Source organism: Sorex fumeus, unplaced genomic scaffold (genome assembly GCF_029834395.1).
Source record: "Sorex fumeus unplaced genomic scaffold, SorFum_2.1 ptg000063l, whole genome shotgun sequence".
Classification (NCBI taxonomy): Eukaryota; Metazoa; Chordata; class Mammalia; order Eulipotyphla; family Soricidae; genus Sorex; species Sorex fumeus.
This window is the reverse complement of record NW_026606120.1, coordinates 77,388,765-77,408,265: the sequence shown is the minus strand read 5'-3', so window position 1 is coordinate 77,408,265 and position 19,501 is coordinate 77,388,765. Positions and strand designations below refer to the sequence as shown.

Sequence of the window (19,501 nt, the reverse complement as noted above, 5' to 3'; positions counted from 1 at the left end):
GCATCCCATATGGTCCCCTGAGCCCGCCAGGAGTGATTCCCGAGCGCAGAGCCAGGAGTCACCCCTGAGAATGGCCAGATGTGGCCCCAAAACAATAACAAAAAGGCAAAGGCCAAACTCTGGAAGGATGCAGACTACCCAAACAGGCCTCCAAGCCCACCACCTTCCACCACCTGTGAATCAGAGATTCCCCACTCCCTCTCCGCCCCGCCCTGGGTCCCTTCCCAACAGGCTCCTAGGAGCTCCTCCTTCAGGACCTGTGAAGTTCCTCTCCAGGTAGGTGAGGGGATCATCCCCCTCCTCCCACTTTTCATACTCGATAGCTCTCACTTATTTGTCTCCGTCTGTATACCCTCCTGGGAGCGTTGCTCTGCCTACTCATTTCCTGTTCCCCCTTCGTCACAGGACGCCAGGTGCCCACTGAAGGACTGACATATAACAGTCACACAGAAGCTAGAGACCAAGTGAACCTGCATCTAACTTCCAGCCTCCCAGTACGGTGCTTTTCCCTGCACAACAGGGCCTAATTGAGGTTCTGTTTACTTGTTTGGGTTTTTTAAGGTTTCGTTGATGTTGTTGCTTGTTTATTGTCCCACACCAGGCAGTGCTCAGGACTTACTCCTGGCTCTGTGCTCGGGGATCACTCCTGGCAGGCCTTAGGAGACCATAAGGGATGCCAGGGATTGAACCTAGGTTGGCTTTGTGCAAGGCAATCTCCTTATCCACTGTTCTATATCGCCAGCCCTGAAAAATATTTTTATTATTTTGGGGGGGCCAGAGTGAGAGCACGACGGTTAAGGAGTTTGCCTTGCATGTAGCCAACCTGGGTTCAATCCACAGCGTCCCATACGGTCCACCGAGGACCATCAAGAGTAATAGCTGAGCACAGAGCCAGAAATAACTCCTAAGTATCACTGTGTGTCGTTCAAAAACAAACTAAAAGGTAATATATTTTTAAAAAAATCTTTTGTTTTTTGGCCACACCTAGTAGTGCTCAAGTCTGAGTCCTGGCTTTACTAGACTCAGGGATCACTCCTGGTGGGGCTTGGGGTACTAGATGCGGTACTGGGGATTAAATTCAGGTTGGCCACATTTAAGAAAAGTACTCTAGGGGACTGGAGCAATAGCACAGTGGGTGGGGTGTTTGCCTTGCATGCGGCTGACCCAGGTTTGATTCCTCCATCCCTCTTGAAGAGACTGGCAAGCTACCACGAGTATCCCGCCCGCACAGTAAAGCTTGGCAAGCTACCTGTGGCGTATTCAAGATGCCAAAAACAGTAACAAGTCTCACAATGGAGTCATTACTGGTGCCCACTCAAGCAAATTGATGAATAATGGGAGGACAGTGCTACAGTGTTACTCTAGGGGGCTGGAGCAATAGTAAAGTGGGTAGAGCATCTGCCTTGCAAACAGCTTAGCAGATTTGATCCCCAGCATCCAACATGGTCCCTCGAGCCCATCACGAATAATTCCTAAGTGCAGAGCCAGGAGCAATCCTGGAGATCATTGAGCATGACCCAAAAAGCCAAAAATAAGGTACTCTACCCACTGTACTCTTTCTCCGGTGTCCCTTAAAAATATCTAAATAAAAAATGAATATATTTAAATGGTCTAAAATCCAATGATAAACAACTTTGTAAATCATGACGCTTTAATAAAATAAATTTTAAAAATTTTAATGGAATTTCCCTCTCAAACTAGAAATGTTTAATATCTTTTTTGCTTGTTTGATTTGGGTGACTCTGTGCTATGAGGTCACTCCTTTTAGAGGACCATATGGTGCCAGAGATTAAGTCTGGGCCTTGAATCCAGGTCTCCTGCAAAGCATGTACTCAATTTGTTGAGCTCTTTGTACAGCCTGACACGTTTAGTGTTTTGAGTGGTGGTTACATGGGAGATATGTGTATATGTACATGTGTCGTGTATGCTATATTTGTCATATATGCTATAGTTAAATATATGTGTATACATATTCAAAATATATATATATTTTTTTCTTTTTTATTTTTAAAGCCTGGCAAGCTACCCGTGAAGTATTTGATAGGCCGGACACAGTAACGAGTCTCACAATGGAGACGTTACTGGGCCCGCTCGAGCAAATCAATGAACAATGGGAGGACAGTACTACAGTGCAGGTTTTTGGGTCACACCCAGTGATGCTCAAGGGTTACTCTTGGCTCTACACTCAGGAATTATTCTTGGCGGTGCTTGGGGGACCATATGGAATGCTGGGGAAATGCCCTACCCGCTGTACTATTGCTCCAGCCCCATGTATATAGATTTTAAAAGTTCACCAAGCTGTATACTTAAGATGTGTGCACTTTACAATCTGTATGTTTATATCTTAATTGAAAGATAGGATGGCAGGTAAGATGATTGCCTTGCTGATCCCTGAGAGCAGAACCATGAATCAGCCATGAGCACAGCTGGTTGTGGCCCCCAAGCCAAAATAAGTAAATAAAATAAAGAAGAGGCTGGAGAGGGGACCGGAGTGATAGCACAGTGGGTAGGGCATTTGCCTTGCACACGGCCGACCTGGGTTCAATCCCCGGCATCCCATATGGTCCCCCAAGCACCGCCAGGAATAACCCCTGAGCATCGCTGGGTGTGACCCAAAAATGAAAAAAAAAAAACCAAAAAGAAGAGGCTGGAGAGATAGCACAAAGGATAGGATGCTTGCCTTGAACAGGGTTTAGTTCTGAGCACCTAGATCGTCTTCTGAGCCCCTCTAGTAGTGACTTTGAGCACAGAGCCAGGAGTCAGACCTGAGCACCACCAGGTGTGGCCCCAAAATAAAAATAAAATACTTATAAGGGATAGTGGCTAAAAAAAAAAAGAAAAAAGTTGTCACATCTTAAAAAATCTGAAAAACAGAGCCGGAGGGATGGTTCACCAGGCGGGGGCTCATGCTTTGCTTCAGCATACAGGAGAGCTGGTTTCAATCCCTGGTACCACATAGCCCCCCCAGCACCCCCAGAGGTGGCGCAAAACCAATTAAGAAAAAAAAAACGCAGAACATTTCCAAAATACATGAACTGAAAATAGTATGTCCATTGGTACACCAGTTAAATGAGTCCGCATTAACCAGGGGTAGCACATATTAGTTAATACATCCCAGGTATCTAGGTGACTTATAGCCATGGGTGCTGGGGCACTGCCAACCCAGGCAAAGGCTGCACATCAGTCCAGGCTGGGGGATGAGAAGGCTGAGGTCCTACACCAGATGCCCAGGGCAGCAGACTGGATTAGAGAGGCGACAGAGAAAAAGGACAAGGGCAGACTCACTCCCTCACGAGCTAGCCCATGGCCTGTGTCCTAGACGTGACCTCACCAGAGACACAATAGATGTAAAACAAAGCTAATTGGTTTCCAAGTAGGAAAAGCGCCAGCCATGACTTTTGCTGCCCAAGGAATAAAAAATCAATAGCAATCATTCTTAGGATTGATGTTCGTCTTGTTTTATTCCAGAGCACTTTACCGAAAGGCCCCATGGCCTGGCCAACAAGCGCAGGGCCGAGGGCCAGGACAGCTGAACTCCAGGTCCGTGTGTGGAAGGTCTGGAGTTCCCCTGAGGTCTAAGTTTCTCCCATGGTCATTGTGGTGACATGTGTAACAGGCATCACGTGAGGGACCCTCCAACCCCCGCTGAGGAAAGCAGCAAACTAGGATGGCTGTTAGGACAGAGAAGGGAAATTGAGCAAGTGGGGGCCAGAGAGCTGGGAAAGGGCTTTAGGCACTTGCTTGCATGGCCCAGGTTCCATCCCTGGCACAGCGTGTGGAACAGCATGGCCCTCAGTGATCTCTGAGCACAAGGGCCAGGAGTAATACCAGAGCACCATGGGGTGCAGCCTAACCCAAAAGGCTTTATCCAACTCACCCAGAATTGGGCTGGGAAGTGGCCCAGTGCTGGAGCACTTACCTTACACTCAAGGTTCCATTCCAGTACCGGAAAAACACAAGCAACCAGATCTCGAGCCTCACCCATAGCCCAGGCCGGGCAGGAAGCCGAGAGGCTGGCAAACTGGAACTTCTCACCCCAAACTCTCCTTCCCCAGGTCAAAACCAGAAAGTCACTGCCATTGTGTGTGATCCCTCAAAGCCAGAAGATCCCCGTGGCAGGGCTGACATTGGGGGAGCAGGGGGGTGGGGAGAGGTGTGAATCTCTTTGATAAAACTAATACCCCAAAGTGAGTTCCATCGAAGATGGGAATCCCTGAAGCCTCGGGGACCCCTCTCGTCCCTCCGTGCTCGGCGCGCAGAAAAACCCGGCCGCAGCAGCTGGGCGCTGGGCTTTCCTCCCTCTGGGTGAAACGTGGCAGATGTGGGCTGGCAAGTCCTGGGAAAGGAATCTCATTTCTCCCTGGAGACAGGAGGAATTACAGCCGCCGCGAGGACAGCTGCGAGCCAGAGGGGAGTCCGAGGGTGCTGCGCGAGCCGGCGGGGATGCGGGCAGCGGCCGTGCGGGCCGGGAGCCGCAGCGCGGCCCGCATGCTCGCTCGCCGCCCGGCGCCTCGGGGTCCTGCTCTCTCCCGCCGCAGGGAGGCCCGGGCCGGCGGCGGGGCGGGCGGGTGGAGGCCCCCGCTGCCGCCGCCAGGACGCGGGGGGCCTCGCGGAGGCTCCCCCGCGGCGGCACCCGGGCTCCCCTCGCGGCTCCCCGCCGCCGACTGCGGGTGGGGGCGCAGCGCCCGGGGCCTGCGTTCCCAGGGCTGGGCGAGCCTTTTTGACAAGCTGATCGCGTGGCGGGGATTGGCTGGTCCGGGCGTGACGCCGGTAACAACAAAGGTGGAGTTGGGAGAAATTAGATTAAAGGAGAGCGAGTGGAGGGGGGGAGGGGGGAATTAAAGGGGGAGCCGGCAGGGGACAGGAGGCAGACACCGAGGGGGAGATGCGCCCAGCGCCGGCTCCGGGCTCCGACTTCGGCCCCCAGAGCCCCTGGGCGCAAACTCACCCGGATTTTGCCCTTCGCCCTCACCCTGGCCCTGTCACTGAAGCTGGGGACGGGAGGGCAGGCGGCTGCTTCCCGGGGAAATGCACCCCGCCCCCGCGCCCACCCTGACCCCCTCGCTACGACCCAGAGGGAGAACTTGGGGGCTCGGACGCCTCGGATCCTAACGCCGCTGGAGGTGAGGGACGCTGGGAAGCAGAGCATCGCCCCAACCCCGGAAGGCTGTCGCAGGCACGGAGCTCCGACGACGCGGGCTGCTCTCCGGGTTTTCCAGTGTGTTGCAAATCTAAGAACTTCTTTCTTGTCTTTATGATTATTTATTTTAAACAGCCCCCTCCCCGCCACCACCACCGCCCCTTCCTTAGCTTCTGGGTTGCAAAAGCAAAGAGCAATAAAAAAAAAAAAAAAACCCGCGCACACAGACACACACCACTGGCGACAGGGGAGAGAGTTGAAAAGACGCAGGAGAGAGGCAGGAGGCGGCGGGGAGGGAGCCAGGGGAGCGGGAAGCGGGCAGGTTTCCTCGCAAATCCCCCTCCGGCCCCGCGGCGCCTCGCCGGCCCCGGCAGGGGAGCGACGAGCCGGGCGAGCAGATGGAGGAGCGGAGCCCGCTCTGGGCAGCGGGCTTGGCCGAGGAATGGAGGAGCCGCCGAGCCACCGGCTGATTGGAAGAGAAACGCAGAGCGATGGAGGCGGGGGTAGGAGGACGAGTTCTCTGCGGGGACTGGCGGCGGCGGCGTCTGCGCCCGGGTCGGGCGCCGCAGAGCTTGGCTAGCTTTCAACCCGCGCTCGCCGGCTCCAGCCCCGCGCCCCCACCCCCAGCCCTCCCGGCGGCTCCGCAGGTGAGTGCGAGCTGGGGGCAGACGGACCCGAAAGTCTCGACACGTCCGCCCAGCCCAAGAGAAAAAAAAAAAAAAGAAAAAGAAAAAATAGAAAAGAAAGGAAAAAAAAGCGTTTTCCCTTTCTTTCCCTTTTTCCAATTTTCACGCAGCCTCCAGCGCGGTGGGAGGGAAGGGGTGAGGCTGAGCCGCCCGAGGAGGCGGAGGGGCCAGGCGAGGCCGGGGTGGCCCGGGAGGCGGCGGCGCCGAGGCGGCTCTGACGGGCGAGCGCTCGGAGCGGCGCTGCGCTGCGCCGAGGCGGGCGGGCGGGCGGGCGGAGCGGGGCGGGCGGAGCGCGGCGCGTGGGGCTCGCCATTAGCCGTCGCTCCGCTTCGCCATCTCGGGCTTTGTCTGGCGACTCGCTGGCCCGGAGTCGGCTGCGGCGGAGCTGCGGTTCGGCTCTTCGGCCCGCCGCGCCCCTAGCCCCCGCGCCCCCATTCGCACGCTCGGTAAGTGGACCCCGGCGCCGGGGATTTCGGGGGAGAGGGGTTGCTGCGCTTGGCCGCGGCGGCGGCGGCGCCGAGCTCCATGCGTCCGGCAGGCCTGGGGAGCCATGCCTGGCTCGACCGATCCGGCTCCCCGAGCGGCTCCTCCGCCCCGGCCCGCCGCCCTCTCCCCATTCCCCGAGTCTTGGAGAGCGAAGGGGGTTTTCTGTAATCCCCCCCGTTCAATTTGCAGGGACGGCATTTCATAAGCTTTTCGGGGGTGTTTTTCTTTTTTTTTTTCTAAGTTTCGTGTCGTGTGCCGTGCGGCGGCGAGGCGATCGCGGGGTAAGCGCCCGAGCTTGGCGCCGCGATCCGCGTGCGTGCGCCCCAAGCCGGTGGCCACGCTCCGGGGCTGGGTGGGCGCCGACTGCCCGCTCCGGGAAGCGGGAGACGAGCGAGCGGGGCGAGGGCTGGCGTGGGGGCCCCAACCTCGGCCGGGAAAACTTGGGGAGAGCTCCGAGGCAGGGGTGCGGGCACCCCCGGGCCTCCCCCGGCCGCCCAGGGGCCCTGCGGGCACCCTCCCCGCGGCCGCGCCTCGCGCCCTCCCTCCCGCGCCGGCTAAGCATGCTAGTTCCCCCGCGGGTCTGGCGAGGTCGCTCTCGGCACCCGCCCGCCCGCCCGCCCGCCTCGGCTCCGAGCCCCGCCGCCATCCGGGCGGCTGCGTGTCTCCCTGCCCCGGCCCCCCCCCTCCCCGGCGGCAGCCGCCGCCGCCGCAGCCGCCGCCGCCGCCACCACCACCACCACTACCACCACCACCACCCCCCCTCCCCTCCTTCCTTCCCTCCGCCTCGGCCGCCCGGGTCCCCCCAGCTCCCGCCCCTCCTCCCAGCTGCCCCCCGCGGAGCCGCCCGGGCAGGCTGTGGGAGGGAGCGGAGCCGGCGAGGCGGGCGGGCTGGCGCTCACTCCCCGGGGGTCGGTGTGCGCTCTACGGGGAAGGACGCGCTCGCTGCCCCGCTTCTCCCGCCCCCCCTCCCGCTCCTCCTCCTCCCTTCTCCCTCCTCCTCCCCGCTCCGGCGGCGGAGGCTGCGGCGGCGGCGGGGGGTGTGCGAGCTGAGGCCGGGGCCGGCGGGCGGGCGGCGGGCGGGCTGCCTGCAGGCGGAGGGCGCTGTGCTTTGTGCTTTTCGCCGCGAGGAGCAGCAGGCAGCAGCCACAGCCGCCGCCGCCGCCGCCGCCACAGCAGCAGCAGCAGCAGCAGCAGCAGCAGCCGCCGCCCCAGCGCCGCCGCCGCCGCCGCCGCGCCCGGAGGAGGAGCCGCTGCCGCCGCGGGAGGGAGCTGCGGCTGTGCCCGGCCGAGCGGGGGAGGGCGCCGCCGCTCAGAGCCGGAGAGCGAGGCGCCGGAGCGGGGAGCCCGGAGGCCGCGCTGCGCCGGGTAACCGAGGCGGCGGCGGACGCGCGCCGGGGTCAGGGCCGGGCGGCGCGGCGGCGGCGGCAGCGGCGGCGGCGGACGCGACCGGACCGCGGGTGCGGCGGCCGCTCGGAGGGCAGCCGGGGCGAGCCGCGGGGGTCCCCGGGACCGGGCCGACGGGAGGCCGGGGCACTGGAAGGGCCGCCGAGGGCCGGGGGAGGGGAAGGCAGGAAGCGAGGCCGCGCCGGGCCCCGGCGGCGGGCGGACGAGCCCGCGTTTCTCCCGGCCGCCGGAGGGGGCGGCGGGGCCGGGAGAGGCGCCCCCGCCTCCCGGCCGCCGTCCTCCCGCCCTCGGCTTGGCTCGGCTCCCCGGAGGCCGGGGCGGGGGCGCCGGCGGGGGCTGGGCCGCAGGCCCGGGGGGAGGAGGCGGCGGTTCCCGCCGCGGTCGCGCCTCTGCGCCGGGCTCCTCCGTGCGCGTCGGGGTGGTGGCGGCGCCGGCGCCGGCGCCTCCGGCCCGGCTGGGTAGGTGGCTCGGGGGCGGGGGCAGGCCGGGCCGCTTCTCTCCGGCTGCTCGCCCCAGCCGGCCGGGGAAGGCGGCGGGAGCCCAGGAGGGGGGCGGCGGGAATCCGGATCCGGTCCCCGGGGGCGGTGCGGCCGCTGCGCTCCGGGGCTGGCGGCGGCTGCGCTGCGTCCGGGTCCCCGCCGGGCTGCGGGCGGAGGCGGGGGGAACCGGCCGGGGGGGAGGCGGGAGGAGGAGACTGCGGCGCGTGCTCGCGGCCGCGGCCGCGCGCGCCCTTTACCCGCCCTTCCTCCTCCCCCGCCCTCCCGCCTGGGGCCTCCCCGGGGCGGGCGCACGGAGGAGGAGACTCTTTCCCTCTCGGGCCGGGTGGGGGGAGGAGGGCCGAGGGCGGGCGCTCGCTGCACGCGGGAGCCGGGCGCAGTCTCTCGCGTGGGCAGGGGAGGGCGCACGCCGCAGCCGCCGCCGGGCCGGGGTGCGAGGCTGCGGGAGGGGCGGGGTGGGGGGGGGCGTGCGCGCCCACCCCCGCCGGCCCCGGCAGCCTCCCGCGGGCCAGGGCGGGGGCGCTGCGGTGGGAGCTCGGCCCCCGCCTCGCGTCCCGGAGTGGGGAGGAAGAAAGCCCCTCACCTCGCAGCGCGCTTGAGCTGGGGCGGGTGTCTCTTCCTCCAAAGGGTGAGGTGGCTCAGACCCCGGGGTGCCCGGCCAGCTCGACCGAGGAGGTGGCTGGACGGCTGAAGAATGAACGGAGAAGCCGACTGCCCCACAGACCTGGAAATGGCCGCCCCCAAAGGCCAAGGTAGGAGCCCCCCAGCCCCAGTGCTCTTCGGCTCAGTTCCCCCTCTCCCCCACCCCGGCCCGCCTGGCGGGCCCCACGCCCTGTCTCCAGGCTTGCTCCAGCCGGTGTGGAAAGGGGGGAGGTGGGCCGAGCATTTATGAGTCAAGCAGTCTGCACACTGGGGGGTTTGGCTCAGCCCAAGTGATTTGGCCCATAGCGCCTGTTAATTGTACGCTTCGCCCTCCTGGGCAGTGGGGGGAGCCTTCCCCCCTGCTGGAGTGGGGGTGCTGCCCCCCTCCCCTTGGTGGAGCACCTGGGTTAGAGAGGTTGGAAAGGCTGGCAGGGAGGGGTTGTGTGCAGGAAGAGAAAAGGCCTTCTGGGGTCTCGGGAGTCCAGCTGCCCGGACGGGGGCGGCTGAGCACCTGCAGTACCTGTGCCACTGGGCAGGGGAACCCCAGCCTCACCCCCACCAGGAGCCCCCACTACCTGCCCTCCAGGCCGTGCACCCCGTAGTCCCACTTCTCTGTGGCTGCAGGAAGCTACTTTCTATCCACTCTCCGCTTTGAGTCTGTGAGGAATTGGACTAAAGGACAACTCAGAATTGGGGGGTTTCTTGCTGAGGGGCACTTGGAGAGCTGCTGCCTCAGCTCCCCCTTACAGCTGCGCCCTGGTTCTTCCATTTCCATGCACTTCAACTGGCCCCAGATTCTGCTTTCATCTTCATGGGGTTCTGGGGGGCACGGGGGTTCTAGGGAACCCGGGCTCCCTCCATGGAAAGCCCTTGCTCTCACTGAGCCCTACTCCAGGCCCCTTGTTGGGTCTTTCTTGAGTCTTCGAAACCCCGTTCCCCATTCCTGCCTCCAGGCCTTAGGCCCACAACATCTGGACGGTCACCAAGGGCTCAGCCAGGGCCCCAGTGGCACTTTTAAATGAGCGGCCTCCCTGTTTCTCTCCCGAGCATCTAGGAGCACTGCCACGGGACCCCCCAGGTCACAGGGCTTCCTTTTCTCCCCCTTATCTGCAGTAGTGACTCGTGGCTGCTGGCGTGTAGCAGAGACAGTGGGTTTGAAACCAGCTAGTCTCAGTTCCTGTCTGGCTTTCTAGGCTCAGCCCTGCAGGACTGGGGCCCCAGCTCTAATCCCTGCTGCCACGTGTGCCTTTGGGCCAGGCCCTGATCGGTCTGCCTCCAGGTGGAGGTGACAGAGGCTTCCCGGGAGAAAGGGTAGAGCTGTTAGGACTGGGAGCAGCGTGGGGGCGAGCAGGCACCCGGCCTCATGGCCTTTTTTCCCCTGCACCAGACCGCTGGTCCCAGGAAGACATGCTGACTTTATTGGAGTGCATGAAGAACAACCTCCCATCAAACGACAGCTCCAAATTCAAGACAACCGAATCACACATGGACTGGGAAAAAGTAGCATTTAAAGACTTTTCCGGAGACATGTGCAAACTGAAATGGGTGGAGATCTCCAACGAGGTAACGGAGCCCCACCCCAGAGTCACTAGACACTGGCCTCCACCCCTGCCTCAGCCTTCTACGGGGGGTCCCCTGAAACAGAAGTCCGTAAACCAGAAGGAAAGAGCCCAGGCGAGGCGCTCACTGGTGCATCTCGGGGGGGTGGCACGGTTGCCAGCCCCGGCCTAGAGTTCTCAGTCCTGCCACTTTCTAGCTGTGTGGCCTTGAATACTTACCGTCTTGGAGCTTCCTTCGCCTGAGCTGTTCTGGGGATTGAATGAGGTGCTGGCATGGACAACCACATCGAGGTCAGGTGGTCACCTTGTTGCTGTCCTTCGGTGGGCCCGGCCCACCTGGGCCTCTGGAGCAGGCAGGGGCTGGTGCCTGGGTGTCTGCCTGGGTCTCGGGCTGCCCAACTCATAGCCGTTGGCCTCTGCCCTCCTTGGATAAATTCAGCCTAGTGTAACGTAGAGGAGATCTGTCAGAAAAGGGGGGTACTGTGTGAAGTGTCCCCTCTACTGAGGCCCTCTTCTCTCCCCTTTGTTGCAGGTGAGGAAGTTCCGTACATTGACAGAATTGATCCTTGACGCTCAGGAACACGTCAAAAACCCTTACAAGGGCAAAAAACTCAAGGTGAGTTTCTAGGGGGAGGTGGGGGAGCGGAGGGTCTGCGAAATGAACGCTGTCTGTGTCTGACCTCCTGTTCTTCCTCCCCCACCCAGAAACACCCGGACTTCCCAAAGAAGCCCCTAACCCCTTATTTCCGCTTCTTCATGGAGAAGCGGGCCAAGTACGCCAAACTGCACCCTGAGATGAGCAACCTGGACCTGACCAAGATTCTATCCAAGAAATACAAGGAGCTTCCGGAGAAGAAGAAGGTGGGGGGAGGGCAAAGTTGGGGACAAAACAATGGGGGGTGCCTAGATTCAGGGACAGGGCAGGTCAGCGGAGCTCAGCAGGGTCGCAGACAGCTATGCCTGGTCCCTTCCCCGCAACGCCCCCACACTGAGGTCCAGGTCACAAATGTCACTCATTCTGCAGCAGGCACTCGGACACACCTTTCATTCTACAGTCCAGTTTCCCCACCTAGCCGGCTCCGCATGTGGTTCGCATGTGTTCTCACTGTTAGTTCCATGTGGGAACTCCTTGGCCTCCGGCATTTCCCGAAAGTCCTGTGGGAGATTTGCCCTAATCTCCCAAAGATCACCCCGGGCCGAGCGGTTGCCGGATTCTGTGGGCCAAGAGCTAATGCACAGGACCGTTCCTCCCAGAGAACGATGCAAGAGCAGGACCTGGGCCCAGTGCCCCAGGCTCGGTGTCAAGTGCTCACACTGCTGACGCACCCACCTTTCACCTGGGTTTTCTGCCCTGTGCTTGCGCGTTGGCCCTTGTACTGTCCCAGACCGTGGGACATGGAGCTAGAGGGGACACAGCTGAGCACAGAGGTCACACAGTTCCTTGAGAGACGTCAGTAAAGTGCTGGAGGGACCAGCAGATGGGACACGGATGGGATGGGATGGGGGGGAGGTGAACACCAAAAGGGGGTATCAGCAATGGGGGAGCCAGACAGACATGTTGGTGAGGGGGGAATGCAGAGGAAGGAACGCCCCCAGTGGGGCAGGGTAGTTCACTGGCCACCACACTCACTCATGAGTCACCTTCTGGTTTGTGCGCCCTGGTTGCAGCTCAATACTGTCAGTTCCATACCCCAAAAAAGTTGGGTGTTAGCCTGGCAGACGAAAGCCATTGTGCGCCAATGCCCAGGTGGAGCTGGGGCTTGGATTGCTGGGCTCTTCTGGCCCCGATGGTGGGGAGGTGGCAGGTGACGGGACCCAAGGTCCAACACTTTCCCCGGGTGCTGGCAGTGAGAGGCAGAAGGTGGAGGACCGGAAGGGAGGAGTCGGGGTACTCGGCAGGGGGCATGGCTCTCCCACCCTTTCCCTGGGCTCCCACTGGATCCGAGTGTGAGTCACCGCTCAGCTTAGTCTTCCAGGCGGCTGAGCCCAGCCGTGGGGCACCGCCTTGCAGGATGGGCTCCGCGTGGGCATCTCTGTGGCTCGCCGGGGACAACAGAGTGTCCGCGCTTCCTGCCAATGACGGGGAGAGGGAGATGATCAGAGTGGGAGCCGGGACGGGAGGTGGGAAAAGAGTGGGGAGTCCACGGGGCAGGGATGAAGGTGGTGGGGAGAACAGGGCCCGACTGAGAGTAAGGGTGAAGAGCTGGGCGGGAGGTTGTGGGGTGCTGGGGGAGGGGGCCTGACTGGCAGCATCCCAGGAAGAAGGCCCGGGATATGTTTAGGAAGTGGGGTAAGTAGCATCTGATGGGAAGGATTGTGATGTCTACGGGGCACCCAGATAGGGGTAGCTGGAAGAATCCCAGCTCGGGATGGGATTTGTAGGGGGTTCCAGCTGTGTCCTCCGTACCCGGCAGCCTCCACCCCCTCCACAGGACAGATTTAGTTCTGAATGGGGAACAGCAGAGCCAACAGCTCTAGAATGGGGCAGGGTAGGGGTGAGCAGAGGTCCCAGGGTACTACCCGCAGTGACGCCAAGTCGTCCTAGCACCCCATCAGGAGGGAATGGGGTCTCCACCATGTTCCGGGACACCCAAGGCTCCCCTGTTTGGTTGGAAGCCAACAGTCTGGACACGACTGAGTATCCCTCCCCGCCCCCAGAAGGCCACGGGGCCCTGCCTGTTGGTGCCTCTTCATGGCCCCTCAAGGGAGGCACAGGAGCCCGGGGAGTGCTGGGCAGCCCCTCCAGGCCTTGGGTCATGGATGATCCCATCATCTCCCCCCAGATGAAATATATTCAGGACTTCCAGAGAGAGAAACAGGAGTTCGAGCGGAACCTGGCCCGATTCAGGTAAGGCAGCGGCTCGTAGAGGAAGGCTGTCCAGCCCAGGCACGGCAGGACCAGAGCCTCGTGGGTCCCACAGGCGGGCCAGACCACCAGCAGTGGGGGCTCCCCCGCCCTCTGCTGATAATTGCTCCCCATGGCCTGGCTAGGGAGGACCACCCCGACCTAATCCAGAATGCCAAGAAGTCGGACATCCCCGAGAAGCCCAAAACCCCCCAGCAGCTGTGGTACACCCACGAGAAGAAGGTGTACCTCAAAGTGCGGCCAGATGTGAGTGTCCGCCAGGGGCGGGGTGGCGGGCGCTCGGCGGAGGCCACGGGGGAGCCGCGTCAGGCCGGCTGGGCACGGGGCTCGGTGCAGGGGAGCAGGAGAGGAGGCCCCTCCCCAGGGGGGGCTGCATGGACAGGGCCTGGGCCAGCTGGCGTGTGTGCGTGTGCGTGTGCGTGAGAGCCTGACCCCTCGCACCTGGCGGGACACCCCCGCCTCTCTGCCTTCTCCTCCTGGCCTGTGGGGGACACGCGTGTGACCTCCTGTGGCCTGAGGGGGCGGGGGGCCTCAGTGCCCCCCTCCCCTCTCCCCTCCCTGAGCCCTGGCTGCCTGTGTGTGTCTGACGGCTTTTGGTTTGCAGGCCACTACGAAGGAGGTGAAGGACTCCCTGGGCAAGCAGTGGTCTCAGCTCTCGGACAAAAAGAGGCTGAAATGGATTCATAAGGCCCTGGAGCAGCGGAAGGAGTACGAGGTTAGGTTTCCGCTGCGCTCCGCCCCGGCCGGCTCTTCACGAGCCTCTGCCCTCGGACTCTGTGGCCTCCGCTCTCTGCGGGAGGCAGTCACTCCCCTCCCCCACCGAGGGAGGGGCCTTCTGGGCCCCTCGCCTCTGACCCCCGCCCCTTCCCCCGCCCCACACCCCCCACCACCCCCCCATGAGATCTCAGGCTAGGGCAGGGCAGGGCACCACGTTTGAAACGGCGGACATGCGGCCACCCCCCAGCTTCGCTCCCTGCCCCCCCTCCCCAGCGGCTCTCCCCCCTCCCCTGCCCCCCAGCTAACCCCGCGCCCCCCCATTGCCCTCCGCCCCCCTGCCCTGGCTCTGCAGGAAATCATGCGCGACTATATCCAGAAACACCCCGAGCTGAACATCAGCGAGGAGGGCATCACCAAGTCCACCCTCACCAAGGCCGAGCGCCAGCTCAAGGACAAGTTTGACGGGCGACCCACCAAACCACCGCCGTGAGCATCTTCGCCGGGGGTGGGACGGGGCAGGGCCCAGCCACTGCCCTAGGCTGCCCTGGTCACTCCTGGGAACCTCCGGCCCGACAGGAACAGCTACTCGCTGTACTGCGCAGAGCTGATGGCCAACATGAAGGACGTGCCCAGCACGGAGCGCATGGTGCTGTGCAGCCAGCAGTGGAAACTGCTGTCGCAGAAGGAGAAGGACGCCTACCACAAGAAGTGCGACCAGGTGAGTGGCGGGGGGTGGGGGGCTGGGGGCCAGGGGACAGCCAGGCCCCAGCCAGTGAGAAGGCCTCAGACCCACCTCGCCCCCCTTCCTTTCCCAGAAAAAGAAAGATTACGAAGTGGAACTGCTCCGCTTCTTAGAGGTAAGATGAAGGGGAAGGGTCGGGGGGGGGGGGTAGGCTGGCAGAGAGGACAGGGACCAGGCCCTGTGGGGACGCGGGGAGCGGGCTGTAGGCCCCCATGCTCCCTCTTCTACCTCGAGCAGAGCCTGCCTGAGGAGGAGCAGCAGCGGGTCCTGGGGGAGGAGAAGATGCTGAGCATCAACAAGAAGCCAGCCACCAGCCCGGCCTCCAAGAAGCCAGCCCAAGAAGGGGGCAAGGTAGGCCCGGGGCACTGCCCAGCGGGAGGGCGGGGACACCCCCACCCCCGCTGGCACCTGACCCTCCCCCCCCCACCGCAGGGTGGCTCCGAGAAGCCCAAGAGGCCCGTCTCAGCCATGTTCATCTTCTCCGAAGAGAAGCGGCGGCAGCTGCAGGAAGAGCGGCCGGAGCTGTCGGAGAGCGAGCTCACCCGCCTGCTGGCCCGCATGTGGAATGACCTGTCCGAGAAGAAGAAGGTCAGGCTGGCCACACCAGAGGGGCTGCCGGGCCCCAGCCTGGGCCGGCGTCTGCCAGGGGCAAGCCGCCTTGCCTCCCCCCGGCCCCATGTGAGCCACACGCGTGCCTGGGCTCAGACAGCAGGGCTGGGAACCCGGCAGGCCGGAAGGCGGGAAGCTGTCAGCGGAGGGCTGCTGGCTCCCCGGGGAGCGGCGCTGCTGCGGGGCTGAGCCAGGCTGGAGACATCTGCACCAGCCCACGCTTGCCCTCCTGGCAGGGAGAGAGCGCGCCTGACTGCTGGGCGGGGAGCGCGCGCCCCCTGGGGGTGGCTGCGGGACTTACACCCTGGGCCGTCCCTCCCACAGGCCAAGTACAAGGCCCGGGAGGCGGCGCTGAAGGCCCAGTCGGAGAGGAAGCCCGGCGGGGAGCGTGAGGACCGGGCCAAGCTGCCAGAGTCGCCCAAGAGAGCCGAAGAGATCTGGCAGCAGAGCGTCATCGGCGACTACCTGGCCCGCTTCAAGGTGGCAGGGTGTGGGGAGGGAGTGGTTCCTTACCTGCCCACACGGGCTGCCTCCAGCCCCCAGGGACCCCCCTCTCACAGCGGTCGTCCCCCCACCACTGTCCCCAGAACGACAGGGTGAAGGCCTTGAAAGCCATGGAGCTGACCTGGAACAACATGGAGAAGAAGGAGAAGCTGATGTGGATCAAGAAGGCAGCCGAAGACCAAAAGCGATACGAGGTGGGGAGGGGGAGACGAGGGGCTGGGGGGGCTGGGGCACTGCCTTCCGCTCAGGGGGGGACTCGAGTTTGGGGGGGTTGGTGTCCTCCCTGGATGGGACCTGGAGCGGGACAGTCCAGGCCTGGTTGTGTGACCGTGAGCGAGTCTCTCGCCACCTTCTCCAGACCTCTTACGTGTCGGTCAAACCGGGGTGATGATGCTCAGCCCAGAGTTACGGAGGGGACGCTCCTCCAGAGCAGTGTCCGACAAACGGCAGTTCGGCCACATTCAGCGCTACGCACTCTGGGGCCAGAGGGATGACAGTAGAGTGGGTAGTACGGTTGCCTCTTACAACAGCCAGCCTGGGTTCAGTCCCTGGCATTTCCTGTGTTGCCCACCATCAACCACCGCCAGGGGAAATTCCTGAGCACAGAGCCAGGAGTCACCCCTGAGCGTCGCCAGGTGTGGCCCCATCACCAAACCCAACCGCAGGAGTGGCAGGGGCAGGAGACAGGAAGGGATGTTGCAGGGCTCCGAGATGAGGTGTGAACTTTCTGGATCTCCTGCAGAGAGAGCTGAGTGAGATGCGGGCACCCCCAGCTGCTGCAAACTCGTCCAAGAAGATGAAGTTCCAGGGAGAGCCGAAGAAGCCCCCCATGTGAGGACCTGGGGGCCGCAGCCACCCTTGGGGCCAGAAGGCTCCTCGGCGGGCGTCCTGACCGCCCTGTACCGCCTCTGCCCCCTAGGAACGGTTACCAGAAGTTCTCCCAGGAGCTGCTTTCCAACGGGGAGCTGAACCACCTGCCGCTAAAGGAGCGCATGGTGGAGATCGGCAGCCGCTGGCAGCGGATCTCCCAGAGCCAGAAGGAACACTACAAAAAGCTGGCCGAGGAGCAACAGAAGCAGTACAAAGTGCACCTGGACCTCTGGGTGAAGGTGAGGCCGCGGCCGCGGGAGGGAAACGGCGGGCAGCCTGCTGGTCTGCGCCCCAGCCGCACCACAGGTTGGTGATTGTTATGCCAGAGAGTGGGAGGCCGAGATTCAGAGAGATCAGCTCCAGAGCTAGGAAATCAAAAACTCTTGAATCAGAGTGACTCTCTCCCCGTCCCGCTGGGACTGGGGAACCTCTCCCAGATTCTGGCTTGGCCTACAGCTGTGGGGCTCCCACCTCACCCCTTCCCTCCTGCCTCTTGGTTGAGCAGTCAGGTCCTGTGACCGCTCCCTTATCAAAATGGAGTCACTTCTCCTGGCCACCAGACAGTTTGGCTGAGAACCCAAGGAAATAGGGTTAGGTGTGCAGACGTTGAGCTTGGGGGCTGGAGTGACAGCGGGTAGGCTGCTTGCCCTTCAACTCAGCTGACCTGCGTTTAATCCCCACTGTTCCATTTGGTTCCCCGAGCCCACCAGGAGTGAGCACTGAGCACAGAGCCAGCAGTAACCCCAGAGCACTGCCAAGTGTGCTCCCCCCGAAAAACAACCCTGGGCTGCCCTTCTGACTCCAGGAAGACCCGGGCTTCATCTGAAGGGACCAGCAGTTGTAGTGCAAGAACTGCTCTCTTTGGGAGGAGGGGGGGCTCCAGAAGTCGGGGTCAGAAGCAGAAGTAGCAGGTCTAGGCTTCTAGGTTCTCTATAAAAACCAGGGTACAGAGACCTGCGCGACAGTACAGTGGGTAAGGCACTTGCCTTGCATGCAGCCGACCCAGGTTCAATCCCTGTTGCCCCACAAAAACATAGGGGTGGGTCCTGAGTGCTGCCGGGTGTGGCCCCAAAACAAAAACTGAAACCCATGGTACAGGGTGATGGGAAGGAGGAAGGATGGGAGATGACGTGTCTGAGACACTATGTTCGGTCAGCGGGCACAGGTCGGGGGGCATGCTAACCCGCACCCCCTCTTCTGCCTCCCCAGAGTCTCTCTCCACAGGACCGGGCAGCATATAAAGAGTACATCTCCAATGTGAGTGTGGGGGCCCAAGGCCATGGAGTGGGGGTTGGGGGGTGCTCTGGACCTCATGGCCGCTCCCGTTGTCCCCATCCTCTCCAGAAACGTAAGAGCATGACCAAGCTGCGAGGCCCGAACCCCAAGTCCAGCCGGACTGCCATGCAGTCCAAGTCGGTGAGGCGTCCCTCCCCAAGAGGCGGGGCCCAGAGGGGGGATCGGAGGGGCTGGGGCATGGCAGAGACCCCCTTCCCCCCCAACACACCTCGCCCCTCCAGGAATCTGAGGATGAAGATGAGGAGGATGATGAGGACGAGGACGAGGACGAAGAGGAGGACGATGATGAGAACGGAGACTCGTCCGAGGATGGAGGGGACTCGTCCGAGTCCAGCAGCGAAGACGAGAGCGAGGACGGGGACGAGGTGGGGCGGGCGGAACCAGGGGACGCGGGCTGGGGGTCTGGGCCCTGCAGGGCCGGGCCCCAGGTGACAGGCCGTGTGCTCCTGCCCCCCCAGAATGAGGAGGATGACGACGATGAGGACGACGATGAGGATGACGACGAGGACGAGGACAACGAGTCTGAGGGCAGCAGCTCCAGCTCTTCCTCCTCGGGGGACTCGTCGGACTCAGACTCCAACTGAGGCTCGGCCCCATGCGGGGCTCCCCTCCCCGCCTCACTTCCTTGGTTTCTCCCCCATGTTCTGTCCCCTGCCCCATAGCCCCTTCCCCCACCTCCCACTTTTCTTTCTTTCTTTTTTTAAAAAACAAAATCCGGTGGGGGCAGGGGCCGGCGGCACCCAGGCCTGGACTCCGCAGCCTCAGACACTTGGCCCTGGGTGGCCCCGTGAGCGGCCATCAGACTGACCCACCGCCACAGCCTGGCCCACCCTCCCCGCATGGACAGCGGCCTGGGAGTGGGCTGGGGGCCCCAAGCATTGCGTGAGGCCCTCCACACCTGCAGCCCAGCCCAAGGGAGGGTGGAAGCTTGGGGCGTGCCCCTTCCTCTCCCAAGGGGTGTACGGCCTGGACCCTGACATTGGAACTGGAGGCAGGGAGCCCACAGGGAGCGGAGGCGGGCGCCCCCCACAGCCCTCTCCCCTGCGCCCTGCAGGGAGGAGCTGCCTGGACCCACTGGGGAAGGGGCAGGAGTTTTTTATATATGTGTATGTATATATTTTTTTTTTAAGCTCTGAGCTGTCAACGAGACGTTTCCTACCGATCTCGGCTGCCGTCTCTGTTGTCATTTCTGGGAGAGGGAGGGTGTAGGGGGTAGATTGGGGACTTTTTTTAACTAGTCTCAATGCATATGGCAGTGTGCGCGCGCGTGCGTGCGTGTGTGTATGTGTGCCTGCGTGTGTGTGTGTGTGTGTGGGCCTGTATATAGTGTGGGTGCACCTGTGGACGTGTGCAGAGCACGCGGGTGCTTGTGTGAGAGCTGGGGAAGCCCTCCGCAGTGTGAGTCCAGACAAAGGGTCGCGGGAGACCATGCAGACGTGGGTGCTAGTGGGGACAGGCCGGGCGATCCCTTTCTCTACATCCT

General features: G+C 62.4%; 1 protein-coding gene across 4 annotated transcripts; it reads left to right on the top strand.

Annotated features, from left to right (window-relative positions):
• The first annotated feature begins 5,286 nt into the window (after nt 1-5,286).
• On the top strand, nt 5,287-19,180 carry UBTF (upstream binding transcription factor). 4 transcript variants are annotated; one of them, XM_056126612.1, is made up of 21 exons: nt 5,287-5,787; nt 8,841-8,965; nt 10,243-10,418; nt 10,947-11,030; nt 11,120-11,275; nt 13,198-13,262; nt 13,406-13,526; nt 13,885-13,995; nt 14,350-14,483; nt 14,574-14,715; nt 14,813-14,854; nt 14,977-15,090; nt 15,172-15,327; nt 15,673-15,828; nt 15,936-16,046; nt 16,595-16,683; nt 16,772-16,961; nt 17,932-17,979; nt 18,067-18,138; nt 18,240-18,383; nt 18,477-19,180. In XM_056126612.1, exons 2-21 carry the CDS (start codon nt 8,908-8,910, stop codon nt 18,600-18,602), a joined length of 2,295 nt encoding a protein of 764 aa, XP_055982587.1. In that variant the 5' UTR covers nt 5,287-5,787; nt 8,841-8,907; the 3' UTR covers nt 18,603-19,180. The 4 variants fall into 4 exon arrangements, with proteins under 4 accessions (XP_055982587.1, XP_055982586.1, XP_055982585.1 ...); XM_056126611.1 differs by lacking the exon at nt 5,287-5,787 and adding an exon at nt 6,039-6,272; XM_056126610.1 differs by lacking the exon at nt 5,287-5,787 and adding an exon at nt 7,536-7,677.
• The last annotated feature ends 321 nt before the right edge of the window (nt 19,181-19,501 follow it).

What these genes read in the sequence shown, in the direction of transcription:
- UBTF (XM_056126612.1), top strand. Translation starts at nt 8,908, where the DNA reads ATGAACGGAGAAGCCGACTGCCCCACAGACCTGGAAATGGCCGCCCCC. An exon ending in ACTACCTGGCCCGCTTCAAG is followed by an intron (nt 15,829 to 15,935) that starts GTGGCAGGGTGT and finishes CACTGTCCCCAG; the next exon opens with AACGACAGGGTGAAGGCCTT. An exon ending in ACCTGGACCTCTGGGTGAAG is followed by an intron (nt 16,962 to 17,931) that starts GTGAGGCCGCGG and finishes CTGCCTCCCCAG; the next exon opens with AGTCTCTCTCCACAGGACCG.